General features: G+C 41.8%; 1 protein-coding gene across 9 annotated transcripts in view; it reads right to left on the bottom strand.

Annotated features, from left to right (window-relative positions):
* Nucleotides 1–22629, bottom strand: part of IQCH (IQ motif containing H) — a 250784-nt gene that overhangs the window by 68371 nt on the left and 159784 nt on the right. For all 9 annotated transcript variants that reach the window (XM_012507362.2, XM_003267135.2, XM_030814630.1 and 6 more), the window contains 2 exons: nucleotides 9018–9138; nucleotides 4439–4725 (listed from right to left, as the gene is read on the bottom strand). In XM_012507362.2, coding sequence (XP_012362816.1) covers nucleotides 4439–4725; nucleotides 9018–9138 — 408 coding nt within the window. The remainder of the gene's footprint in view (nucleotides 1–4438; nucleotides 4726–9017; nucleotides 9139–22629) is intronic.

The following is a 22629-nucleotide window of genomic DNA, read 5'->3' as shown; positions in this document are numbered from 1 at the left end:
CCTGAAGGGTCTCCCACTGACCAAATCTGGAACAACTGAGCATCGAAACAATGAAAGTATCAAAATACAACCCATTAAATATAATAGAAACCCATGAGTTCATACTGACATAAATACATACAGACCTACAGGCATAAATGAGAGGTGGAGAAGGAAAATTGTTTCTTGCAGTAGATTGCCAGAAATTTCTACACAAAATTTTACCAGAAAATTTTCCACAGAAATACAAAATTACCACTATCATAGTGGTAGTGGAAAAAGTTGCCAATGGATGCCAAGTTTTCTGGGTGGAATTTGATAAGCAATACATTATTGTGGTACTCTTGGAACACATTTCTACAAAATATTACTAATCAATGACAAGGGAGGAAATAGTAATTTTTTTTTTTTGAGATGGAGTCTTGCTCTGTCACAGGCTGGAGTGCAGTGGCATGATCTCGGCTCACTGCAACCTCCACCTCCTGGGTTCAAGCGATTCTCCTGCCTCAGTCTCCTGGGCAGCTGGGACTACAGGCACATGCCGCCACGCCCAGCTAATGTTTGTATTTTTAGTAGAGATGGAGTTTCACCATATTGGCCAGGCTGGTCTCGAACTCCTGACCTCGTGATCCACCGCCTCGGCCACCCAAAGTGCTGGGATTAGAGGCGTTAGCCACCACACCTGGCCAGAAATAGTAATTTTTATGGTGGAGAAACATGGCCAAAAATAAAAAGAGAGAGAGGAAAGCCACAAGTGACAATCTGAGAAAAGGTATTTACAAGATGTATAATAGTCAAAGAATGACAGTTTCCAATATACAAAGAGCTCCAACAAATCAACATTTGTATTATAGTCCAATTTAAATGGGGCAAAAGGTATGATTAGGCAATTAAGAAAAGATATATAAATGGGCAAACAAACATATGAAGAGGTGTGGATCTTCACTAATAATCAGAGAAATGCTGAATAAAACAAAAATTTTTTAGCCTGTCAGACTGACAAAAAATGAGAGGTTGATAATATGCCTGCCAGTTGCTTCACTGGCATCACAAGGCATGTCAATTGGAAAAAAAATTAAGGTGTTTTCTGAAGTGGTAACACTTGCAAAATGGCTAGAAAATATGCCAGTGATTTGTAAATAATCTATTATATACAGAGAACAAACATACTTCTCTTGCTAATGTAGAAACACCCTTTGGTGTGGTCACTGAGAACTTCTTCCAATATTCTGTTGATAACTATAACACAAATGATCATATACTGAAGTATTTATGGGAAGGGACAAGGAGAATTCATAGTATGATAAAATCAGAGAATCTAGTATCTATCTATCCCATTCATCCAATGAATGTTTGAGCTCCTTCTTCAAAAGCCTTGCAACACCATCCAGCATCTGCTAGAACTCCTCCATTGTTCATTCATTCAGTCAGCAAATATTTACTGAATACCTACTTTGTGCCAGGACAGAAGTAAGTGCTGAGAATACAGTGGGGGAGCAAAAAGAAACACAGCACATTGCTTAAAAGAGCTTACAATTAATAGGAGGAGAAAAATATTAATCAGATAGTCATGTAAATAAGTTTAAATTTGTAACTGAGATAAGTGGTACGAGGAATGCTCGTACACAGCTACACAATGATATGAAAACCTAAAAAAGGAGAATTTGACTTTGTCAGGAAGGTCAGGAAGCACTTCAATGAATGTGGCTTAAGCTGAAATGTGATGGCTGGAAAAGGGGCTAACTAGGTCAAAAGAAAAGGCAAGAGCATTTAAGGTGGAGGAGCAGCATGTGTAAAGGCCCCATGGTAGAGGGAATATGATGAGTAAGAGGGAATGAGACAGGGTGTGTGGATGGACCAGACCAAAACAGAGGGCAAGTTAGGGTGAGACAAGACTGGCCAGGTACATGGAACCAGCCAAGTGAAGGGTGGGACCTTTCATCCAGAAGCCCAGAAGGGTGGTAAGCCCAAGGAAGGACTGGCATTGTGTTTGGAGATCCTTTTGACTGCTGTGTGCAAGTTTCCTTATACCAAACTCAAATAAATAAAAGCCACAAGTCAACTGTCCCCATAGTTCCATCCTTCCTATTGTCCCAAGGACCACAGTTTTAGCTTTCTCTTTCTCATTCTCCTTCTTCCTTTTTTCTTTTTCTTTTTTCTTTTTTTTTTTTTTTTGAGATGAAATCTCGCTCTGTCACCCAGGCTGGAGTGCAGTGGCATGATCTCAGTTCACTGCAACCTCTGCTTCCTGGGTTCAAGCAATTCTATTGCCTCAGCCTCCCGAGCAGCTGGGATTATAGACATCCACCATCACGCCTGGCTGGTCTTGAACTCCTGACCTCAAGCAATCCACCCGCCTGCGCCTCCCAAAATGCTGGTATTACAGGCGTGAGCTACCGTGCCCAGCCTTTTTTTCTTTTCTTTTCTTTCTTTTTTTTTTTTGAGACAGGTTCTCACTCTGTCACCCAGACTGGAGTGCAGTGATGCGATCCTGGCTCATTGCAGAGGAGGTGGGAGGTTGAGGCTACAGTGAGCTGGGATCAAGTGATCCTCCCACTTCAGCCTCCTGAGTAGCTGGGACTACAGGTACATGCCACTATGCCCAGCTATTTTTTTTGTATTTTTTGTAGACGTGGGGTCCCATTATGTTGCCCAGGCTGGTCCTGAACTCATGGGGTCAAGTGATCTGCCTGCCTCGGCCTCCCAAAGTGCTGGGATTACAGGCATGAGCCACCACACCCAGCCAATCTTTCTTATGACAAATATTTGGGGAGGGCAGCCTCTCCTGGCTTCTCCTCCCCCTGCATCCCTGCCATCCAGATTTCCCCAGGGAGCATTGTTTCCGTCCTGCCTCTACCACAGGGAGATTTCCGAATGACCTTCAGTTTGTCCTTTTCCCTCTCAGTGTACAGGCCTGAGAACAGAATGTAAAACCAATGGAGGGCCCAGGAAGGCAAGTGGAAAATGATTATTGAACAAGCTGAAAACTGCCAAAAAACATAAACTCTCACTTTGAAGCCATCATCTGACTGAAATGGAGACTGTAAAACTGAGAATAATGATTCTAAAACAACTAAAGTATATGTACAAGGCAGATGACCAGAGGATATTGCGATACCGAGAGAGGAAGGCCAGGCGGTCATTTTGCCCTTTTGACAGAGGTCTGGACACGCAGCACTAAGAAAGGAGCAACCGGACATTTTAAAACATGAGTCCTGTGAAATAGTAGTGAACTTGAACATTATACTTTTAGGTGGGAAAAGCAAAGTGAAAAAGGTTAAAGATGATTTATCCTGAATATTATATCTCAGCACCATAACTATGAACATGAAGAATCTCACAAATGGAATATTAAATAAAAGCATACAGTAAAATAATAATAAATAGGATGTTATGATCTACAAAATGCTTAAAAACATGCAAAATAAAACTCTACATTATTTTTGGGTGTATCCATGTGTGGTGAAAGCATAGAGATGAAAGGGAATTAAAACTCCAGGTATGAGACAGTAGCTTCCTCCTGGCCTCTAGGAGGAAGAGCCATGTGCTTGGCAAGGAGTACAGAGGACTGCAGGTGGCATTGACACCACTTTGTTTCTTAAGCTGGGCAGGGGCACGTGATATTGATTATATTATTATTTAGACCTTTTTATATTTCTGAAGTATCTCTCAATACGTTTTTTAAAGAAAAAAGTTAGACAATCTAAGTTGTGGGTAAACTACTGATAAGAAAAGGAACAGAAATGTGAACTCTTAACTCCTTTCTAGTGATTGATTTTCTATACAAAACAGGCTCTAGACAGGTTCCACTCCCTGGATGGCATAAAATAGTTTCATGATACATAGGGATAACACTAATGGACAGAATTGAGGGCCTAATCAACAGAGCTGTGAACTGTGAGGGGTGAGATTCAGTCAATCTTTTTTTTTTTTTTTGAGATGGAGTTTCACTCTGTCACCCAGGCTGGAGTGTAGTAGCATAATCTCGGCTCACTGCAACCTCTGCCTCCTGGGTTCAGGTGATTCTCCTGCCTCAGCCTCCCAAGTAGCTGGAATTACAGGTGCATGCCACCAGGCCCAGCTAATTTTTGTATTTTTAGTAGAGACAGGGTTTCTCCATGTTGCCTACGCTGCTCTCGAACTTCTGAGCTCAAGGCATCCGCCCACCTCGGCCTCCCAAAGTGCTGGGATTACAGGTGTAAGCCACTGCACCTGGCCTCAGTCACTCTTTTAACTCCAACTGTACCTGAATGAGACAACCCTAGCCCTGTATTTCCAGACATAAAGCCTGGTCTCACTTGGATTCGCATGGGCCATGTAGGTGTTGAATTTAGAGCAAGTTCATCAGAGAATCAGTGCTATTTTAGAAGAGCCCTCATATGCCCTATTGTACTGTAGGTGTGTAGGGTGCAGAGTCATTACATATTTTAGCATTTCATGTGGCATCCATTCAACTTACCTGTTGTTCTAAGGTGCTTGGATCTATAAAAGTCACCAGATCTATAGAAAAGTAACCAACCACATCTCTCATTCTGCAGGCTTTTCCAATTTGGAGGCACAAGTAAGTGAGAACTTGGGGATCCACTGAGGTCTGAGGCACGGTAGTACCAGAGGAGATGAAGGGGCTTTCGGCATGAAGCTGGTCCCCTGTGGACAGCACGCTGATTTTCCCGTTGGGCTCTATCAGCATGTCCACTGTCAGGTTGGTGACATTGTCTGCAGGTGGGAATGCTTCGATCACACCCCCTGGTGGGAAAAACATGGAGTAGGTGAAAGGACACATGCATTTTGTTTGACTTGGGCTCATATTCTGCATCTGCCATGTCTTGAGAGACTTTGGGTAAGTAGCTTACATTCTCTGAACTTATTTTTCTTTATCTGTAATATGGGCGTAATAAAGCCTACCTCATTAGATTGTTGTGCATCTTAGAGATACTGTATCTATCTATAGTATTTAGCCCAATGCTTGGTATATTGTAGGGCTCAGTGAATGGTAGTTTTGATTCTGATTATAATTTGAAGACACCGTGAGGATCACTGGGTCTATGCCCACTCATTAAACAGGGAACCCAAGAATTATGGTCAAATCCCTCATGGGGAATTAACTGCCCAGAGTCCACAGTTGGCATCTTGATTACCAATGTGCTCTTTTTGGTAAACTTCACTGCTTTTTGAAGGTTTGACAGGTTTGGGCTTTTTGCAGGCAGAGAGAACATTGACCATCATGTCAGCCAAAGGACTTCTATATAAAGCCAGTTATAAAACATTTTTAAAAATATAGAACCAAGAGATATTGCCGTGTTTGAAGAACACATATGCTCTCTCTGCTGATAATGAGAGCTTTATAATTTATTACATTTTACCCTTTGCTTTGAATGCCAAAAATCATAGAGGCAAGTCTGATGTTCAAGCACAGCAATAACATCTTTCTGGCTAATTTGTGGGCTATCTCAGTGGTGTCCACAAAAATTACATAGCCCCAATCTTCTGTTTTTAGGCCCAACTTACAAATCTTACTGTATATGTCTTCTTTGTAGAGAAAAAATTTAAGATATTGTTTGTAAAGAGTTAGATAATTTAAAAGTAAAAACAACAAGTGTTCCATAGATAGGGTGCCATCTAGCACCTGACAGCACTAAGAGAAACTTGGCCTGTATTTCACAAATTTGCTGGGGGCTGGGAGAAGTGTGACCACTGCCTACAAGTATAAGCCACAGACTTTGAACAGCATACAAAGAAAAAAATGAGCAGTTTTCAAATGCAGTCATCTGTTACTTCATCCAAAAGGCACTTTCCTTAAATGTCTATAAATTTTGTCAGAGGTAGTCCTAACAAACACCAAGTTTCAAAAGGAAAACCGATTTTGGAGGGTACATATTCAAATCCTAATTTTTCTATTGGTTTGTTTGAGACATTCTTTTCTTCAAATGAGGCCTACTTGTGTGTGCTATATCTAAATACCAGTTGCTGAGGATTTAGCAAGGTAAATGCAACAAAAAAACAATGACAAAAATCTACAAAAGTGAAAAACCTAGTGAGACTCTATGCTTTGGTTAACTTTGTGGCTTCAGCTGTCGCCTATGTTTTGAAAGACAGTGCTTCAGTGGAAACACATTATCATTCATAACTGACAAGATTACTTGGGTATTTTATTTCAAAGTAGCTTATTTGTACTATCTTCTCAGCATCATGACCATAACCTTTTCACTGTAATTTTTTTCCATGCAAAGCAATTAATTCCTCTTCTGAAAAAGGTATTGCCACAAAGTTAGAACCTGTCTCTACAAAAAAATAGTAAATTGTAAACAATAAATTAGCTGGGCGTGGTGATGTGCGCCTGTAGTACCAGCTACTCAGAAGGCTGAGATGGGAGTATTGCTTGAGCCTGGGAGGCCAAGGCTGCAGTGAGCTATAATTGTGCCACTGCACTCCAGTCTGGGTGACAGAGTGAGACCCTATCTCAAAAAATAAAAATTAAAATGAAAAAGTATTGCTTTTGATATAATCCTATGACAATTTAGAAATCAAATCCCTAGCACATTTTGTGGCCATAAGCACACTGGAGATAACATAAATGGAATGAAACAGGCAATGGTGGAAGCTGGAGGGAGGGAGACGGTGACCTTAGAGTCGGGAAACCTGGGAGACACCCTGGCTCAGTTAGGGACCATTGATGCGGGGCCTGCTGTATGCACTGGGCTGAGAGAAAGGCAGAAGCTTTGAAAACACATGACTTTCAAGAACCAGGTTTTTTAATGTGCTAAAATTGTAGGATCTAACTTTGTGTTCCATTTACTACTTATTTGTTGTGTGATTTTCCCCAAGTCCCCTCCTATCTCCGAGCTTCAGTGTCTTCATGAAGAAAATTAAGGTAATAAGGCTTAGTACTGCTCTCCATAAATAAGCATGGCTGAGAAAGCAGGATAAAGATGAACAGGAGGTGGAGGTGAAGACTTAGCTTGTGGTTATACAGCTCAGATGAGATAGTTGCTAGGAAAGCCTTTCTCATCTACAAAGCTCACATGAAAAGAAATAGTTTAGAGGGAGGCTTTTGCAGGCAGATGCTGGAAGATCTGGAAATTTCCTAACACTCTGACCTGAATGGGCCTGGAGATCATCATGGTCTTCCCCCTGTAACTTAAACAAAACAAAACAAAAACAAACAAAAAAACAAAACCTTATTAGGCTGGGCACAATGGCTCATGCCTGTAATCCCAGCACTTTGGGAGGCCGAGGCAGGTGGATCACCTTAGGTCAGGAGTTTGAGACCAGCCTGGCCAACGTGGTGAAACCCTGTCTCTACTAAAAATACAAAAATTAGCTGGGCATGGTGGTGTGCGCCTGTAATCTCAGCTACTCAGGAGACTGAGGCAGGAGAATCGCTTGAACCCGGGAGGGGGAGGTTGCAGTGAGCCAAGATCGCACCATTGCACCCGAGTCTGGGCAACAAGAGTGAAACTCCATCTCAAAAAAAAAAAAAAACAAAAAGAAAGAAAAAACACCTTATTATTGATCGTGTGTGTGTGTGTGTGTGTGTGTGTGTGTGTGGTAGCCACTTGATTTTCTTCCATTTATGCATGGGATTGACTTTCCTTACTTTGACTTGTCTATCAGTGGGTACATGTGGAAATTTATAGAATCACAAACTTTTAGAGTTGAACGGACATTGGAAGTTGTCTAGCACGACTGTCCCCTGCAAAGAATCTCTTTCCAACAATCTTGTTAGATGGCTGCAATTCAACCCCTTGCTTAAATAATTCATTAACAGGGTGTCCAATACACCCTGCCCAGCCAGTATATTCCAACAACCAACAGATCTGTCCTTTCATACACTCTCATACATTGAGCTACGATATGCCTGGATAAATGTAACTACTGGCTCTGCTCAAGACTCCTGGAGCAGCACAGAGGTAGCTTTTCGTGGGCTCTTCTATGTGTTAGCAGAGTGATTTGGGGTTAATCTTTTGTACTTCCGTTTTCCACCTCTATAAAATGAGGGTGATAATGGCGCCCACCTCATAGGATGGTTAGGAAGCTTCAATAAGTTAATATAGATATACTTAGAAGAGTGCCTGGCCCATAATAAGCACTATCTAAGCTCACTATTTTATCATCGCTGTGCTATTATCATCACTGTGCTATTGCTCCTGCTGTTATCATCTGACATGACATTATCTTACCATTATTGATTATTGCTGAGATTATTATTATCACTTGACAACAGTGGAAAGATGCCTTCTCTGGCCTATTATACTAACCCTCTCTTCTTGTGCATGTGGGTAAGCATATAATATGTCTTGCACTGTAACCTCCTAGAGAGTGAGGGCTGTCGCATGGGTGTCCCTCTGTGTAGCACCCCCACAGGGACCTCTGAGACAGTAGACAGGCATCATTCACTCCATTCATTCCCTCATTCATGGACCACCCAATGTTGTTAGCAAATGAGGATGAAGTAGGAGGAGGAGGATGAAAGGAATGGAGGCTCGCTTTGTTCCTGGACTGTAGCAAATCCTTGTTTGGAAATGCTATATTCAGAACTGGAAGTGAGACCATTTTTGCTCTCCTAGAAAACAGAAGGAGAAACTAACACTTATTAAAGATAATTTTGTGTAAGGTTCTGTGGTAGAAACTTTCATATCTGTATTTCATTGAATCCACCCAATGAAATGGGTGGTGAGGTAGGTAAGTGAGGAAACCGGGCCTTGGTGGGTTTAAGAACCTTGCTCAAGGTCACAGATGGGGTCTAGACCCAGGTAATCTGATTCCAAAGCCCACCTCTCAGGAGAAGTTTGTGGTGTAAAAAAAGGCCCAGAATCTTGAGCTTCCCATGCCATGCTTGGCATGCTAGGTTCCTATTTACTTAAGAGGCTGGGTGTAAGATAAATATTTAGGCAACATTTGAAAAAGAAAACTACAGGAGCACTTTTCTAAACCACCGCAGGAGATGCAAAGTATTTAAATTGGCCCCAGTTGACCCAAAACTAGAATCCAAGGTTGTGTAGACTAATCCTCAATAGAAACTTTACAGTCTTATTTACCTTGACTGAGAAATGTTTGGAGGAATTTCCTCCACGTCGGGAACCGTTTCTCATTGACTGGCTGTGCGTGCTGTGCTAAAATGCCCGCCAGCTCCTCGGAGATCTTCACCAAAGCTGGCTCCTGCAGAAACAAATTAAATAGAACCACAAGCAATTTTACTACAGAAATGAAAACTGCTTGTGGAGTGATTAAAAACCAGGCCTCCAACAGGCAAAAAAAATGTGGTTACTGTTTACCCAGAGTCAGAAAGCCATTTTGAAAATGTTCTCTCTTTTTTCAGCCATTTCAGTTTTCATATTTCAAAAGTGATTTGGTGCCCTAAAAATTCTTAATTGTTCCTGTTGTCTCTGAAAGGCACCCTTCTCTCTGGGCATCAGGAAACCAGGTTTCAGACCCACTGCAGCTGGCAGCCTGACCAGCAGAGTGTCCTTGGGCAATATCTTTTCTCACTCTGGGCCTCAGTTTCCCTTTATATAAAATGTGGGGTTAACTTTTTTTTTTGTTTCTGGTGACTACAGGTATGTGTCATGACACCTGGCTAATTTTGTATTTTTAGTAGTGACGGGGTTTCTCCATGTTGGCCAGGCTGGTCTCAAACTCCCGACCTCAGGTGATCCGCCCGCCTCGGCCTCCCAAAGTGCTGGGATTATAGGCATGAGCCACTGTGCCCAGCCTAATTTTGTATTTTTAGTAGAGACGGGGTTTCACCATGTTGGTCATACTGATCTCGAACTCCTGACCTCAGGGGATCCACCTGCCTTGGCCTCCCAAAGTGTTGGGATTACAGGTGTGAGCCACTGCACCTGGCCACCTCCGTATGTTTTTTAATTTTTTTTTTTTAAATTTTTGAGATAGTGTCTTTCTCTGTCACCCAGGCTAGAGTACAGTGGTGTGATCATAGCTCACTGCAGCCTCAGTCTCCTGGGTTCAAATGATCCTCCTGCCTTAGCCTCCCAAATGGCTGGGACTACATGTACACACCACCATGCATGGCTAATTTAAAAAAAATATTTGTAGACATGGGTCTATGTTGTCCAGGCTGGTATCAAACTCCTGGCCTCAAGCAGTCCCCCACCCCGCCTGCTAAAGTGCTGGGATTACAGCTATGAGCTACGGTGTCCAGTCATCTTCCATCTCTTTAATCTGTGCCATTTCCCCCTTGTTGGTGGATGTCTGCATCCTACAACTTCATCATCAAAGCCTTAAACTATGGCTGAAGCTGTAAAGGTGAGATTTTAGGTAGGGATGGGTTGGAAGAGTTAGGTGGGAAGGAGTATTGGGGCCAGCCTCAGTTTGCCTGAAATCCCCCCTGGGTCACAGTCTCATCTGTCTGGATGTGAGGCTGGCCCCATACCATCTGTAAAACAACCCATAGACTAAAGAGCCTCCTGTCAAAATGAAATCAGTAGAGAATCCTCTAACGAATAAGAGTCTGGCTTTTGATCTCAAAAGCCTTGGTTTGCCAGGACAATTTTTTTTAGATGTCCTAAGTTGCGATACTCTTCCTCTTAGACTATCTAAACATTTTCAATTAGAAGCCACCTCTTCAGATTTTATTTCTGCCAGAAGTGATGCAGGGTACTGGACTGAAACTCATATGATAGACAATATTCATATTCAAAATATGGGCACTGACAAGAAAAACTCAGATTTACTTTAGGTTGCCAGGGAACTTCTGAATCTGAGTGATGGTGCAGTAATTTGGAGGGATCAGCTTTGGGGGTGGGATTGGAATACTAGAAATCATACACACTTATTTCCAATTTCCCTACCATTAAAAAGTGATTGTCCTCTATGCACTGCTCGCCCCAACTCCGTGGAACAGCTGGTTGATTCTAGGTCCGGTGCCCATTGACAATCCACAGTAGAAGACAAACATCTGACATTATGCCCTTGGCAGGTTCAAAAACTTTGAATAACTTCAAAATATCCAGAAAATCTTGGTGGGAGAGTTTCATTAGTTAGCTTAGGAAGTGCTTGACATACAAAACAGAACTGCCCTAAGAAGCGGAGAGCGCCCTGGCTCACACTAAGCTCAGGACGACTCCCTGCACAGTGGGAGGAGGTCTGTTAAGAAGGGCTGGCGCAGCGCTCATGCAGAGAGCTCTGCCTTGTGATGCAGAGGCAAGGAAACTGCTGTCAAAGCAATGGGCCTTTTCCCTCCCTTCATATCCTATACACCGTGCACATTTTCTCTGATCTTTACTGTGAATTACCTGATCGTCCCAAAGCCCTGTATCTAAATTATAAACAAGCATGTGAAATGCGCAGCTCCAGCAACCCGGACCCCTTCTTTGTTCCTTCCCTGAACAGTCCCCCAAATCCATCTTTCTTTTGTTTTACACTTGTTTCAGTTAAAACCATTCCATTTTATCAAGGAAGACCAATTGTCTCTGATTTATGAAGTGCCCCAAAGCTGGGACAATGAAACACAGCATTAGAATCCCACTCTTCTCTGGAAAATGGAATGGCAAGGAAAGGAAGTCTCACAGCCCAGGCCCTCTCTCAGGCAAATGGGAATTTCTTTGCTCTGCCTTGATTAAATGGCCTTTTCTGCCCCACTGCTGGGGAACGTGAAATCATCTACCCAGTTATACCCTATGTGGTCATTCATACCAAGACAGTCCAAACATAAATCATTCATTCATTCATCTATATAGCAAAAATTACAGAATGTCAGGCCTTTTAAGCAACTGAACTAGAAAAAAGTGATATATATATATTATATTTTATATATTTTATATATATATATATATATATATTTTTTTTTTTTGAGACAGAGTCTCGCTCTGTCGCCCAGGCTGGAGTGCAGTGGTGCGATCTTGGCTCACTGCAAGCTCTGCCTCCTAGGTTCACGCCATTCTCCTGCCTTAGCCTCCGGAGAAGCTGGGACTACAGGCGCCCGCCACCGCGCCCGGCTAATTTTTTTTGTATTTTTAGTAGAGACGGGGTTTCACCGTGGTCTCGATCTCCTGACCTCGTGATCCACCCGCCTCGGCCTCCCAAAGTGCTGGGATTACAGGCGTGAGCCACCGCGCCCGGCATATATTTTTTTTTTTGGTGTTGGGGAGAGAGGGAGAAAAGGCAGTGAAGGAGCGGGTAAAACCCTTGCCACGTAAATCTTGAAAGGAGATCTCCTTCAACTTGAGGATCAAGTCCAAACTCCTCAACACGACAGATGAGGAAGGTCCTCTGTGATATGGCCTCTGGCTCCTAATGCGGCCTCACTTTCCTGCCCAGCTCTCAGCCTCCCCCTAACCTGCCCTCCTCTGCCTCCCCTTGCTGACTCCTCCTCATCCTTCCTGAGGTCGTTCCAGCCACAGCTCTTCCAGGAAGCCTTCTCTCCAATTGGGAGAGAAAGCTTTCTTTGTGCTCTCCAGCTCTCTCAGGGCTGCTTAATGGCATGGGCACTGGCTTTGAGGTCAGTCTCCCAGTGCCTAGCACAGGGAACACTAAATGTCTGCAGAATGAGTCATGATGGTGATAAACATAGGACGTAGTCCTTAAAGCTGAAGTTACAGAATAAGATGAAATGTGAAACCTCTCAGTGGGCTCCTCCTTGCTGCTCAGGAAGCAGCTGGAGGGAAGGCTGCTAAAGAACCACGAATTCTTCCTGGGTGGACTTTATGGGATTCCCTGCCTCTGAAGGGCATCGGGAAGATAAATGAGGTCACATTTATGAAGTGTCCTCAGATGCAACATACTATGTGAGGGCCAATAAGTAACTCATCAGCCTGCTGCTTGTGTGTGGCATCTGGACACTGTGCCAGGCTTCTGCCACCGCCTCTGCTCACAAAGCCAGCCATTCTGCTTTGACGCTTGGAGTTTTCACTGTGCACAAAGCCCCAGTAAAGGGGTAACTTTCCTAGAGGAAAGTCGGCTGCTGGAATCTGGAGGAGTAATTGTGTCTCACCATGAGAGGTACACAGCGGAAGGCACTGGCAGGGTGACATTCAGTAGGGATGCTGGGGCACGCAGAGGCAGCTTGGGGCCATGATTCATTCTCTAAGAAAAAGGCATGGAGAGGAATAATGCGAGGTAAGAGGAGAGGGGTATTAACTGTTTAATTTATTTCTTTATTTTGAAAGTGTCTGATGGGACAAACAAGGATTATACTAAGAATGGCCTCAGCACCAATGAAAATTGTCTTCCTATCCCTACAAAACAAACCAAAAAAATACAGCAGGACCTGCAGCTCATATATTCAAGTAAGGTCAGAAAAATGACATTCTTGGTAAAAGCTTCATTTTATTTTATCCCCCCAACGAAACAACCCTTTACAGTCTGGTTTCTGCTGGTACTCAGAAGCTGCTTGTGAACTGGTGGGTTAGGCCAGAGCTCAAATCCAGGAGCAAAGGACTCCATTGCAGCAGTGGTTTAACAAGCTAAGAACACTCTTTTCCCAAGAAGCAACAAGGTCCCAATGGCCACAATGGGTCTATTGACGTCAGATGCAAGCTCTCAGTTTTTGGGGGGCTTTCTGTTCTCTAGTTTTTATCATTTTGCATAGTTCAAACATAATTGCCACAACTTTAAGGGCAGATGCTGGTAAGGGAAGATCTGTAGCTATTCAAGTTTATTTTGTTCAAAACAAACTTACATACACACAAACATACACACACACACACACACACCCCTTCCATAACAGACAAACACTCCAATTCATGTGAATCATTAGAATACTATTTGTAAAATACTTTGTCTCATCACAGGTTCACATTCATGATCTCATTCAGTCCTTTCAGCAACACACTACGATGTTATTTCTCTTGCTTTAAAATGGGAGCTGAGGCACTTAGAATGAAGAGGCTTGTGTAAGATCACTCGGCGAGCTTCAACAAATGATGAAAGACAGAAAATAACAGTTAGGGAAACCATTGCTAGCTTGCTTTCTTCCTCCCTTTTCTATCTTCCCAAAGTGTATATATATTGAATATCTGTTATAAGCCAGCAACAGGGGCACATCTTTATCTCAAAAACTTGTGAAATGAGGCCGGGCGCGGTGGCTCACGCCTGTAATCCCAGCACTTTGGGAGGCCGAGGTGGGTGGATCACTTGAGGTCAGGAGTTCACGACCAGCTTGACCAACATGGTGAAACCCTGTCTCTACTAAAAATACAAAAATTAGCCGGGCATGGTGGTGGGCACCTGTAATTCCAGCTACTTGGGAGGCTGAGGCAGGAGAATTGCTTGAATCCAGGAGGCAGAGGTTACAGTAAATTGAGATCGTGTCATTGCACTCCAGCCTGGGCAACAAGAGCAAAACTCTGTCTCAAAAAAAAAAAAAAAAAAAAGACAACAATAACTTGTGAAATGAGTAGTTAGGAAGATTTTTTTGCTTTGCATTGAGTAACAACAAGGTGATGGACGATGGACGACCACATCAGTGTTTCAGAGAGGCTATTATCCATTTTGAACAGATCATTTAGAGCTAATGACTTGGGAAGTGTGGAAAAAAAAATATATACCTTGTTGATAATAAACAAGTGCTAGAAAAAATACATTTGACTTTTGAAAAAAGTCAGAATTCCAGATTTTCATTCCATCATGATTGCACTGGCTCTGGGAATGCAATTAGCGGCTAGCTTTGTGGGGCTGATAGCTCTAGGGCAATTCCCATCAGAAGAAACTTCAGCCCCATCTTTGCCACTGCACAGGCTTGCCTCCGCTTTTTCCAGTGCCCACATTTACCTCTCGGAGTGCATCAACAATCGTCACGACCTTGGAAGGTTCCAAGACATCTGCAGAAGGCACGGGGCTCCACCAGCCTGGCCGATGCACCCCAGAGATTCTTGTCTACCAAGTATGTACCTCGCCTCTTGCTCTCTCTCTTTCTATCAAGAAACTGTAAATTTGAAGGAAGAGATGTCTGAATGAATGAAATTCAGGATATCTTAGGGGAAGCCAGTAGACTCTCCACTGCACTCAATGACTAAAGCTAATGACTAAAGCTTAATACTGCACTCAATGACTAAAGCTACTTCAAACTCTACAGAGTTAGCTTCCCCAACCAAGTAAATTCCAAGAGTGCCTCTCTGTGTGTGTATTACACACACATACACACATACAGACACACATTGGTGTAACTGGGTCATGTGCCAATCTGCAGTGGTGAATTAATAACTTTTTGGTTAATCACCTCAAATCTCCCATATCAGACACTGTTGGTGTTCAAAAGAAAATCAAGGGACCTGCCTACATGGTTCTGCTTTCTAAATGCTTCTGACATCCCTACATGGAGGACTGGAGAGTGAAAAGGGCAAGACAATGACCTGAAAAAGTAAGCAAGAGACTGTCAGTGTTGAAAGGAGCCATGTGGACTATCTAGGACAAATGCCTCGTGTCACAGAAGAGGGAACGAGGGCTTCTCCAGTCATACTGGGAGGCTGCAGGTGCTCTCTGGCTGCCTCTGACTCCTGGGTAAGTGCTCCGGCCCTGCTGCCTCTTCAAAAGTGTAAAGTGGGGAGCACCATGAAAGGTGCTCAGGATTTGAATCAGCTAGTGGTACACAGATTGAGAGAAGGGAGGGGTTCCAAATTTGAGGGTGCATTTAGAAGGGCTGCTTCCTTGTGCACAAGATACATTTTAGTCACTTTTTAGGCTTTATTAAAAGCCTAAAAGCTTTTAATGATTAAAAGCTCACCATGTGGTAGGCATGTGCAGGGGTGGGGTGGGGGTGGTTTACATTTATTATCTCAGCCACTCTCTGAGGTAGACAGACAGTGTCATCCCCTTTTCATGTCACACTGCCATAAAGTAGCAAAACTGGGATTCAAACCCAATTGCTACCAGTGTGCCATGATGCAGTGGAATGTGTGCTGGTAACTGCCATCAAGGCACAAGTGCTCAGTCTGGGCTGGATTACATCATCCACAGGTGATGCTAAGTCAGTGCTGTCAAATGTATGAAAATATGGTAGCATGGCCTTTGTCACTGGCTGCCCAGCATCTATGTCCCCTCTTTCAGGGTAATAATATTTCAAACTTCTTTCAGGACCAATCCTTTCCCCATGCCTAACTATGTGAGTTGATTGAGAGTGTTGCCCCCCAACTCAGCTGCAAGGATTGGCCCTGATGAGCAAAGCCACATCCTGGCTACAGTGATTGGTTCAGGATGGGCACATGACCCAATTAGACCCATCAAATATTAGGAGCACTTCCTGGGGACTTCTGAAAAAGCAGCTTTATGCTCTTCTGAGAATGCTACCAGATAAGATGTTCTCTCTTCCTATTGCCTTGAGCCAGGACAAACTGCAGGAGCTACTGGCAGCCATCTTGTAACCCTAAGGATGGCCAGCCTTAGAATGGAGCACAGTATACAGGAGAAGTGGAAAGTAACTGGGTCCTTGGTGACATCACTGAGCCTTGTCTGAAGCCAGACCAATGTTTGAATTTTTAGTTAGCTGACATAATAAATTCTCTTTATTTTTAAAGCCATTTTGAGATAATACATTCTAATCATTTTAAAAGCCATTTTGAGTTGGGTTTTCTATTACTTGAAACTTAAAACATTTTAAACTGATGCAATGGGTGAACCAAACCGTGTATCCACAACCCATGATGGGTGTTTTAGGCCAGCAGATGCTCTGATCACTGTGTGCACTGGTAAGTCTCATTCTGCAATCAGTAGTGGAGTTTCCACTCATTCCTTTCCATCAAGATTATTAGAAATAGTCCCTCTTTAGAGTGCAAAAATATGCTGAGAGGATGAAGAAAAAATGAAAATGTCTTTGGCAAGTCATAAACTACTTCCCACACCTACTTAAAGTTTAAGGACTGCTTTAATACTCCATGTTTAATTGTTAATTGAGAATTTAAAAATCAAAAATGCCAACTTTGCCTTCGATGAGATGGAAAATTATGCTGCTGTAGAAGGTAACATAATGTAAAACAGCCAACATTACCAAGGCACACAAATGTTTTTGGTATGTAAAATTGCTTTGTAAAATATTTGCTCCATCTGCTGAAAGCAGCAAAGACAATTTTCCCTTGATAGCTAATGGCCCATTTCGGCTGTGTGGCAAGTGATTCGCTGCGGTGGCGGCTCTCATTAAACAGAATGGTGAAAATGCGGTATATAATTCCATACTTATGTAGCATTATCCACTCGATGCTTCTCGAGGAGTCTGTCCCTCATTATCTAGGCCTCCACCTTGCACCAACATGCAGGCCTAGCAGTTGATTTGACTCGAGAAGCGTTTTGTCCAACTGAGGCACATATGTTGTGCCTCCATTCCAAAGCTCAGCACAACTGCTTTGCCCCCCACCACAAACACTAGAGAGGTTCATTCCCTTTCAACTTTCCGGCACTTAAATTGCTGTTTCTTTTTTCCTCTCACCACAGGGGGCTGTGGTTTTCTTTCTAGGCTCACCCTGTGCGCGCTGCATGCTGGGGGTTTCAATAGATAAAGATTAAATGCTTCTTGAAATTCTTAATTGAACTTTGCACATACAGAAAGGCAGGAAAATTTTTCCCCGGGACAAAATTGCCATCATCAAAGCCCCGACAAGCCCTGTCCTTGGTTCATGGTGTATGTGAGGGCCTGTGATCCTTTTCTTTCAGGGAGTTGTTTACACTACTCCCAGAATTACTTCAACATCTGCTAAAGGAACAATTAAAGATAAATAATCCAGGGTGGTTTAAAAAAAGAAGAATATGTTCATGTTTGGGGAATGATATTAAAAAGTAGTTACAGCAGCAAGTGACTGGTGTTTTAGAAATATTTTTAACATTGGAAAATGGTTTTAAGGAAATTATATTAAAATATAAGAGTGACATCAAGTAAATACACATGCCCGTTCTAAGATCATGCAATATTTTAAAGCAGAAACCATGTGGTTTTAAAATCAGCCATAAGTAGAAGTAGCCATAATTATCATTACTGGTAACAGGGTCTTTCTTTCCAGTTAAGAGAAATATCGCTGGTTGAGAAAATTGCATATGCTGATGAAAGCTCTTTAATTGAAAATTAAAAACAAAAGGAAACACATGTGCCCTTTGGACTTGATTTTTTCATTCAAGTAGTGGGGGAGAGGAGTGAGTTTGTGGAATGAAATGAGAGACTATCAGGAGAATTTATATTTTAATTTTATGCAAAAGGAATGGGCAAGCAGTGACTTTTCTTAATCAGAGTGAAGAGCTATGCCTTCTTTGATATTTCCACACATACAGATGCATACACTTGAGGCAGATGTAGTAGCATTGTATATTGATTGTTTTCTTTCCACAGACCATGCTTGTTAAAATACCAGGATGGTAAATTAGTGAATTCCAAAGTCAGGATTTTTGTTGGATCTGGCACAGTTACAGGAAAGTCTGAGTCTTCTCAAGGGCATCCCTGTCTCACCGAGGGGCACCAAGGACAGACGACCAGAAGCAAATGGCGCAGTCACCGTCAGAGGAGAGTAAAACTCATTCTGAAACCGTTCCAAATGCCCATGCCTGCTCTGTGGTTTTCAGCAAAGTGGACCTTTCCAAAAGACCTCCAATGGGGACTTCCTGGATGTGAGAACACTAACCAATTCTCGTTCCTCTCATCTTTTGCTTTATTCCTTCCTTCCACGCTGTTATTGCAAAAAACTGGCAGTTAAATTCAATTGATTCAAAATATTCAGGATCCATATGGCCGCCAACCCTGGAGCTGAAGCGGCGATAGCGCCTCACTGCTGTTTTCAAGCATTTGCCTCTCCTCCAGTCCCCAGATGGTGGGAGTAACATTTAAACCTCCTTTTCTCTGCCTTGTACAATAGACCTTGGCACCATTTCAACTGTTTACTCCGGTAATTAACAGCTCTGATACCACAACAATTACAACTCCTACACTCTCACCACAATAATGCTATGAATTAGTGAGAGCTAATGGCTGGAAGGTAGAGTGTTTCCAGACTGTGAGATCTGTGCATTTTTAGAATAAAATAAAAGGTACAAACAGCACGCTTGCAGTAGACAATGATTACCTAGTAATTAGTTTACACAAAGCTTCCTATTTAATGGCAAAACACTGTAATTAACGTGTGACAGAAAATCAAAGGGTACTTTGTAAGCATATGAAAAATTAACACTGCAGGCCCATGGCTTTATGTACTGATTAGAAGCATATTAAATCAATAGGACACACAAACCAACAGCTTGTGTAGCTGATTATTATAGGTCCTCAGAAGGGGTACCCTGGCTTTCATTTCACTTGGGGAGGCAATTTTCCTTCTCCTGTCATCTTCCTCAGGCACAGAGAAACACCTCACACTCAACCCTGGCAGCTTCATGAAAATAACTACTGAACTGGAAGAAAACATTCTAAGTCATTCTCAGAGATAAAGACAAATATGTAAATGATTAAGACTTTCCAATGATTGTGGTGACGTGCTGCTACACTAATTAGAAAATACACCAACTGGAACCAGAAAATAAAGCCACTGGGTTGCAATCTTTCCGTCAGAATAATCTCTACTTTGTCAAGCCTCTTTATTCAACTCATAGAAAGTTCAAATAAATGGAACTGTTTTATATTTCTAAATGATAAGAAAGCAGGCTGCTATGAAGACTTATTCTTTTCAAGGCACTGTCTGGGTAAAGCATAGGCTGGGAACAACCGGATCAACCAACATTCTGTATCTTCAACAGCCACAACCCTATATAATGATGGCTGATGGACATAGACAGCAATATCCTGGAAGCCTACCAGAGCCTAAAGAACCTTCTAAATCACCAAAGAAAGATTAAGTTGTATGTACTTGTTCAATGTTACCTGTATTTTGTTATAATACAATTTTATGGTAATAATAACAATAATAATAGGTAGCATTTCTTAAAGTCTTATTATGTGCTAAGCACACTGCTAGCCAATTCACATAATTATCTCATTTACTTGTCACCACTTACCCATGAGACAGGTACTAATCTCTCTTTACAGATAGAGAAAGGGAGACTTGGAGAGCTGAAGTAATTTGCCTATGTTATCCCCCAGGAAGCATGGGAGTCTAATGTAGGTGTCCCTGACTACGGAACCCCAGGAAGCCAAACTACCTCTTAGTTACCCTGAATGACTAGCCTGTTCCAACACTCATTCTGCTTAAAAGGCAGTTTACTATGTCAACCTGGAATAGGAGACTAAAAAAATTAAAACAAACAAACAAAATATTTGGTTGCTTATTTTTTTAAAAAACAGGGTGTTTCTGCTTTTAGAGATAGGAGTCTTGTTCTGTCACCCAGGCTGGAGAGTGGTGGTGCAGTCATGGCTCACTGCAGCCTCAAACTCCTGGGCTCGAGTGATCCTCTTTCTTCAGGCTCTTAAGTAGCTGGAACTACAGGCACACAGCTAATTTTTAAATCTTTTGTAGAGATAGGGTCTTACTATATTGCCCAGGCTGGTCTTGAGCTCCTGGCCTCAAGCCAACTCCCACCTCGGCCTTCCAAAGTGTTCAGATTACAAAATATCACAGGAGTGATCGACTGCACTGGGCTAAAAACAAGGGTTTTAAATGCTTACCATATTTTTAATGCTACATCTGATGTGAGGGTGGGCTACTCCAAGCTTTTTGGGAATTTACAGGCTCACTAAAATGATCACGATAGTGTATTCAATTGAGAAAGGCTGAATGACTGAAAATCTGTCATTCCCATGAACAATCAAAGGGTGATGTCTAAAATTCTCTCTCATCACCCATGCACATAACCAGGTATGTGAGGCAGTTGGGTTGCAAGAGCTGAATCCTAGAAACTCCCAAGCAGGGCCCCTCCACTCCAGCTCTGAGGTATGTGTATTGATGGCCCCCAACACCTCCCAGTTTGCTGCCTTGTGGGAAAAGGAGACCAGCTCATCAGTCATCTAGGAAAGGGAAGAAATTTGAGAGCAGTGGCCTCTGTGTTCCAGGAATATTTGTGTTTCCCAGAAATCTCTGGAAAGCAGAAAGCTTGCCACAAGGGCAGCACACGGTATGAGTCACAAAGGGAAGGACGTGAGGGAGAATACTTCCCAGGGCTTTCAAATAAGAAGGTCTTTCCTAAATGTACTTGGCTCAGTGTGGCAAAAGCACTGGGCAAGCAGCAGTCAGATGTGGGTTCAAAGCAAGGCACAATCATTTATTAGCTATAAATTTGGGCAAGTCACTTCTTGAGAATAGGCTTCTTCATCTGTAAACAGAATAATAATACCTTCCTTATACCTTAAATTGGTGTGAAAGTAAATGAGTAAAAACCTCAGAGTTTTTCTGAGTTTAAATGAGATAATTCATGTAATGTGCTTAGCACAATACCTGGTACCCAGTAGGTACTCTGCAGTATTTATTTATGATGATGATGATGATGACGAAGAAATACAAGGAGATGTCAACACCTTAACAGTGTATTCATAGATCTACAAAATGCTTAATCTCAGTGCTCTGGCAACCACTAAATACATAAAGATAATCTAAGACGTCAAGATTTCAACATATAAAAATAAATATAAAAACAAGTGAACAATAATCATTTATATTAGTTTCATGACTAGAAAAAATAATAACCTAGATTTTTTCTTAACCTAGAAAATCTAGATTAAAAAATAAAGATCTTGCATTTTTGATATAAAACACAAATAATAAGGACATGAAAAAAGAATATCCCTTGCTAGTAATCAAATAATGGCAATGAGAAGCTGGATTTTTATATCTAAAATAAAAGCGCAAATAGTTCATAATATCCATTGGTGGTAAGGTTGTGGTAAAACTAGTATGCTTATTATTCTCTGCTAGTTGCTTTGGAAATTGGTACTATCTTCTTAGGAATATGGCAATACGTAACAAAAGCCATAAAATTTTCTACTCCTGAGTCTTTCTTCTAGGGAAGTAACTCAACAGAAGCAAAAAGAGGTGTATACAAAAACCAAATATAAAAACAAATATTTCCTCCCTCCTTCCTCCCACCACCAAAAAATGAAAGCTGGAAATAGCGTAAATTTCCAACTTAGTTGAATTGTTTAATATATTAGAGTTCATCAATATGAGAGAATATTATGCATCTAATAATTGTGAAGACTATGTATAAACATGGAAAATATTTAAGATCTGATGTTTAACTAGCATATACACTATTATTGTAGCTATGAGAAAGAAATATTGCATATGTAGAAATTAATACACAAAAATGAAAACAACTATGTTTGGGGAAAGTGATTATGTACTTATTTGGTTAAATTTGTTTTAATCTTGTTATTTTATCTTTAAACTTTTCTAAAAATGATGTGATTACAAGCAATGGCTCTTTGGGATCACCTAATAAATACCTACTAAATTCTACACAGGACAACGAGCTCTGCCATTCTGCAATGGCTCCTGTGACCTAGTTCCAGGGCCATTCTGAATGGACAGAGATCTTCACAGTGGAGGTGGAGATGCAGGGAGTTCTATGGCATGAAATGGTGAATGATTCTCTTTTGTAATTGTGTTTTCTGTTTGTTGCCTTAGTTCTAAAAGGAGGCAAAACAACTGTGGTTTATTCTACCATTTCCAGGCATAGTTCTTCTCCTACCTTTGTGATCTCCAAATTAATATCAAATGTCTAATTAGTTTTTTCCTCCATTGGTGATCCCCAAATTAATATCAAATGTCAAACAAAGTAAATCAAAGTACAAATAAA

This window comes from Nomascus leucogenys, chromosome 6 (assembly GCF_006542625.1).
Source record: "Nomascus leucogenys isolate Asia chromosome 6, Asia_NLE_v1, whole genome shotgun sequence".
In the NCBI taxonomy this organism is placed as follows: Eukaryota; Metazoa; Chordata; class Mammalia; order Primates; family Hylobatidae; genus Nomascus; species Nomascus leucogenys.
This window is presented reverse-complemented; position numbering and strand designations above follow the sequence as displayed.